Source organism: Pygoscelis adeliae, unplaced genomic scaffold (assembly GCF_000699105.1).
Source record: "Pygoscelis adeliae isolate BGI_AS28 unplaced genomic scaffold, ASM69910v1 Scaffold54, whole genome shotgun sequence".
Classification (NCBI taxonomy): domain Eukaryota; kingdom Metazoa; phylum Chordata; class Aves; order Sphenisciformes; family Spheniscidae; genus Pygoscelis; species Pygoscelis adeliae.
The window spans coordinates 742,028-747,731 of NW_008824982.1; the positions used below are offsets into that span (position 1 = coordinate 742,028).

At 38.7% G+C, this 5,704-nt stretch overlaps 1 protein-coding gene across 1 annotated transcript in view; it reads right to left on the reverse strand.

Moving 5' to 3' along the window:
* LOC103918329 (chromosome unknown open reading frame, human C6orf58) overlaps positions 1 to 5,704 on the reverse strand; it is a 16,387-nt gene that overhangs the window by 9,138 nt on the left and 1,545 nt on the right. Inside the window, exon 2 of the mRNA XM_009325630.1 lies at positions 2,529 to 2,615. Coding sequence (XP_009323905.1) covers positions 2,529 to 2,615 — 87 coding nt within the window. The remainder of the gene's footprint in view (positions 1 to 2,528; positions 2,616 to 5,704) is intronic.

Consider the following 5,704-nt stretch of genomic DNA (forward strand, 5'->3'; position numbering starts at 1 on the left):
TAAAGGTGGTGGTTTCTGTTCCAGGAAGGTCCTCTGCTTGCACAGGGCTATGCAATGACCCTTCTTACTTGTCACTGCATGGGACACCTTCCCAAGGAACACCTAGTGCTAGTCACCCACAGAGACAGGAAACTGAACTTAATAGTTGGAGTGAGTATCACAGTGAGCTTTGGTTTTACTCTAAATTTACATTTTAAATTTACTCTATGCTTACATCTTTGATCACCTGAAGATACACACATGTAATTGCTGGCTTACAGCCAGAAGCTTCATTCCAAGGGCCTCTACAAGAAAGCGCTCGTGTAGCAGGGAAGGGACAGAGCTGCTCACTGCAGCCTGCCAGCAGGTCTGGTGGAAAGGGGACTTGTGACAGGACAGCAGGGAAGCTGAGGGAGTGAGGGACGGAAGTGATGGAGGGCAAATGTGCTAGAGGAAAAAGAACATGAGGCTTTCCCTTCCCTAGGAAGGGAAAGAATATTTAAACTGGAGGACTTACAAGGCCTTTTACCTCCTTAAAAAAGTATTTCCATCATTTTATTGCCTTTAGATACAAGTAGTGATTGTAATCTATAGGTCAGGCTTGTCTTCCCCCTGCCTCCCATCCTATCTGTCAGTTCTCTTTCTGAAAAAATAAAAGATAAACTTTCCCAAAGAGTCAGAGTTCCAGTTTCAGAAAAAAAATGGGAGTCTAAAAATATTGACTTTGACCCAGATCAGATAAAAAGTAAATTTTAGCGTTTTTAAAATAATGTGTTCATTCAGCTTTTGAATAATGGAAACAAAAATATCCTTTGGGGATTCTATTGGACTGGTTGGAATATGTTACTCGGTTTGGGTGTAGGCAAATTAATTAAATGTTTCTTATTTATCAAATGAGTAAATTTAACTGTTTTTTATGTTTTTTCATGGGCTCAGAAAAAAATTGCCTTGTAAGATGAACCCTGTGGAAATCTAGGTATGCATTTTTGTTTGAGGCATCTATTTCCATACAGTCACTGACTGTAAAAATACCAGAGGGAAATAGGCTACACATGTTCTTGCACTTGAGATAGTAAGCACTGTAGTATTGGTGCCTTTTCTGTTGACGCTACAAGTGTTATTCATTGGGCTGCCCTGTGCAACAATAAATGGATACCCTTGAGTCGCATGTGGCATTCCAGATCACTTCCTTTCCTCTTCTGCAAAGCTTTTAGCTAGAAGTAGATACAACTGGTTTTTCCTTTCTATGTAAAAACCTGGTTATAGTATCCTGTCTCACGCACTATTATTTCTCCCATGATCCTGGCAGTGGACCTACCCTTATGTTCCATAGGAGAATAAGGTGCTCTGCCACATCTACCGGGCGTGATGCCAACAGCACATATGGCTGAGTTAGCTCACAGCTGGTCCTTCAGTAGAGTTTGTCACTTCGCCTTTTCTCTGCTCTGCCTAGTGCAAAGGTGGTTCCAAATTTGATACCACCATCATTGAGATGACACTGCTTCCTGCAACGCGTATTTGCTTAGTTGCAATGGATAGACCCATTCTCCTACTACACCTATGATATATATTTTTACAAATTAAATTCTTGTGTCTCTCAGGCTAAGAGAAACCATGTATTAACATGATCCCTCCAGTTCAACAGGGCAACATATGAATCCTCAATCATCAAAAAATTCAAGGAAATTTGATTGTTTCCGGTTTTTTGGGAAGACTGAATGATCTGGATGTGTATTTTTAGAGATAATGAGGAAAATACTGAGAATGTCGGTGGCATTGACATTGGAAATTCAGATCTTTACACTTCTTTCCGTCTTTAGTTTGTTGCGACTTATTGGAATAATGAAAAAACTTCCAGAATTTCAGCCTACTAGAACTCCAAAGCCAATATTAAAGAGAACAGAAATTGTCTGATAGCTCATGTACACCAGGTCAAAGTATTAACTGAGTTTCAGCTGGGTACTTAAAAGCCTGCTAGATAAATGTTGTCAGTGCAATGAAGGTAATGAAGTTATTTAGATATAGTGGGCACAAAGTCTCCCTTTATTTCATTCTACTGATCACAGTGAAGTTGTGGAGGTGCAACTGAAGGCAGAAGAGTCCTGTCAGATTTGTATTACTGAGGGTGATGCAAGAACCACAAAGATTCCTGCATGACATTCTCACACTAAGTTTTAGTTCGAAGTACTAGCATCTAAGCTGAACAAATCTGCTCTGAAGTAATTGAAAACTGTAATTTCTACAAATGTCTACCAATATAGATACCCATCATGGTGTTTCCCACGTGTTTTTACATGCATTTTTGCAGTGTAAACATTTTTAAGGCTGCAAATTTGCATTTTTTTCCTTCCTCAAATAAGTTATCAAAGTCAATTAACTTTCATTTACTCACTCACACTTAGGTGTCTTGCTGCAAATTTTCGATGGAGAATTATGTAGCACTGGAATTACTTTGTAATACAGAAGTCTAAGGGGAAGAAAGATTCTAAATTGCCTTCTAGGACACGAATCATGTTTTGGAGAAGAACAGTGTAACAGCGTATACTTACAGGACCACCAGCTTCTTACAGATATGCACAGGAGGTCTCCATCTTCATAGCCACAGGAAGTCACACTGGAAGGATCTGCTAATCTGCCTGAATCAAATGAAATAATACACCAAATACTTCTCAATCTTTTTCACACAAGAAATCACACTGAGATGAAAAAAAATATATAGGAGTAAAGCATGCAGAATTTTGCTCAGAGAAGCAGAACAATTACTGTTGCTTTGCCTCGTAAACTACTGTTCCTAGAGTAGTTGAATTTCTCAGTCAATACTTCATGCAGTGCATAGCAATTTGATTGTGGTTTACAGCTCAATTTATTCCTCACTGTAAATGTATTCCGAGAATTTATGGAACTGTCTGAAAGTAGGACACCACAGTGATATTTTTATGGAGGTATAAATATACATGCACATACGGACATAAACACATGCAATAGCTAATGCATCATTTTCAATAGATGCAGGGCTACTAGTGTAGGAGAGCTGCTTAACGAGCAGAAAAGCACAAATTAAATGCGCTAGTAATTGTCTCACCTAATTGGGTTGTGTGATACAGAATCCCTTCCAGTTTAATGATGCATACAAACATGGCCTTACTGTGAAGCTAAGCATGCAAACATTGTTGTATCTGATTAGCAGAATTTTCAAGCATCTGTGCTGTAGCAAACATACAAGACATTTCACAATTATTCGTGACAGCATGTAAGGCGTATTTTACTTTAAGCATGTGATGTGGAGAAATAGGCTAATTCCTGAAAGCATAATGTACGTGTACATTATGTGGTAATTAGTCATGTAGTGAGTCAGGAAGTCTGCTTTAAGTGTATGACGTGAAATTACCATGGTCAGGTCCAATGACTTGAGCTATTCTAGAAGCTCCCAAACTCTGCCCTACAGAGCACTTACTCTCTGACGAGCCAGCTGAATGCCAACATTGTCACTTCTGTCAGATTAGAAATAAACCTCATTACATTCTTTAAAAACCAAACCAAATTTTCTGATACTTTTTACTTGAGAAGAAGAGATGATCATGAACCATGTGCATACAGGTTATCCTAATTATCCTCTCTAGCTGACTGGACAGAGCTTGTGCTTCGGGGCATGCTGGCTGCTCAAGCCTGTATCTTTCAGTAGCAGAGCACTGAGAGCATGAACTTGCAGTGGTGAGGAATGCAGTTCAATAGGATATTGGTTTTTTAATGAAAAATTATATTTTTTAATATTTACAGAAATATTTTTTTTCAAGATTTTACTTTGACATAGGGCATCAGAAATAGGCAGCAGTAGTTCACTGGTGTGCAAAGGGGATGAATGGGAAGGATAAAGGAAAAGAAGAAAAAGACGACAAAATGTTGCAGAAGAATTGCACATGAGATTTACCAAAGATTGTTAGCCTGGGTGTTTTGGGAAAATGAAGAGTCCCGGGCAGTATCGGTGATAATTATAAGATATGTATAAATGACTTGGAGTTGGAAGCACTAACCCTACTTCCAGGTCTACACTCCAGGTTTCTCCTCTCTGCTCCCTCCTGTTCCCTGTGCTTAACATGATTGTTATTTCAGTCTTCAGGTCTACCCGAGCTCTCTCAGTCTTTCTCTGTATTGACAGTGCCTCCTAGCTGTATGTCATTAGCAACTATGTGCAACCTCATCAGCAAGATTTCTCTGCTATTTTTTGTGGCAAGATTGTTAATGAAAAAGCTAAATGCAGTTGTTCTCAACAATGATAATTGAAAAACTCTGAGCATATCCTCCACTTAGCTGTAAACTTACCTCAGCAACACTCATCACTAAACTCTCCTTTAAGTGTTCCCTTACCAGATTTGAAATCTCCCTTTTCATTCTTATTTTGTAAAGTGTCATTTAAAACTTTCATTCTATGCTTTGATTATACAAAGAGAGGAAATGCATTTCTGGACTTTGGTAAAACATCAATTATACCATAAAAGAAAATATCCAGTTAGTCTGACACAATCTACCTTTGATTCATGTAAGCGGTACTCCATCCCTTTTTCTATTTAGCTCCATATTTTTAATATTCTTTCCTCTACACTTATTCTAATGTCTCACCTACTGCTGATGTAGGAGAAATAGATTTTTTTATGTCCTTATCCCATTTTTCCTTCTTCTTAAATATAGGTACAACCTTTCCTACTCTTCGGACATACAATACCACCTGAATCTTTCTTAAAGTTCTTGCTCCTGGATTTGTATTTCTGTATGTCAGTCCTTCCAAGCGGGGGTAGAGACTATCCAGTTTCCTCTGTCTGTGTAGGTAGGACGCTCCGTTTAGCTCTGTCTCCCAAGTGACAATTTTTATTTCCACAATCTCATTCCTATCAGCCATGCTGTCTCAACATCATTGTCTCTACTGTAAATTTAGGGAAATTACTGATTTCATTTTATGTCCATGAGTAGATTATTGCAGATCTTTTTACCACTCTTATTAAATAGTAGCTTCACTTGCTCTTTATGGTTTATATAGGATCATATCCACAAAAATATTTTCTCAAGCAACATAACTTTCATGACCAGACAGGATTCTTCATGCAAAAATTTTTGTAGTGTTTTCAAGGATCTGCTGTCCTGCACCATGAATTCAAATCCTGCTTTTGCTTGCCCAAGCCTATTATGTTGATACACAAATGGTTCATTCATTCCTCACTAATCTAGCTGAGCTGCCTATGTGCATTAGGTTTAGCCAGTTGCTAACCTCACTACTGTACTCACCAAAATTATGTCTTTCTTTCCCCCTTATCCACTTATCCTTCAACTTCTTACATTTTTTACTGTTAAACTCTTTCCAGATATGTGATATTTCTCCTTCTATTTTTTCAACCTTTTGATCATGTAAATTCAAAAATATATCTCCTTGCCTAAGGACCAGTCCTATGACTCTTTGGCAGGTGACAGTAGGTCTTTACCTGTCTGTGCAACCAGGTGCAAATCTTCCTCTCACCCACCGTGTCCCTCATCTCTATTTGGGAACTGTCACTGTAACCAGGCACATCTTCACTTTGTGGATGAGGCCACCCTACATAACTAGATCGTTTCCAGCAGGTCACCACTCAAGTGTAGCTTCTGCATCCAAACATCTTTGCCTCTGCCACACATTGGGCCAACTCTCCTGCTGCACCAGCCATCCTCTTCATCTTCTCTTTCTTTTCCTATACATAAA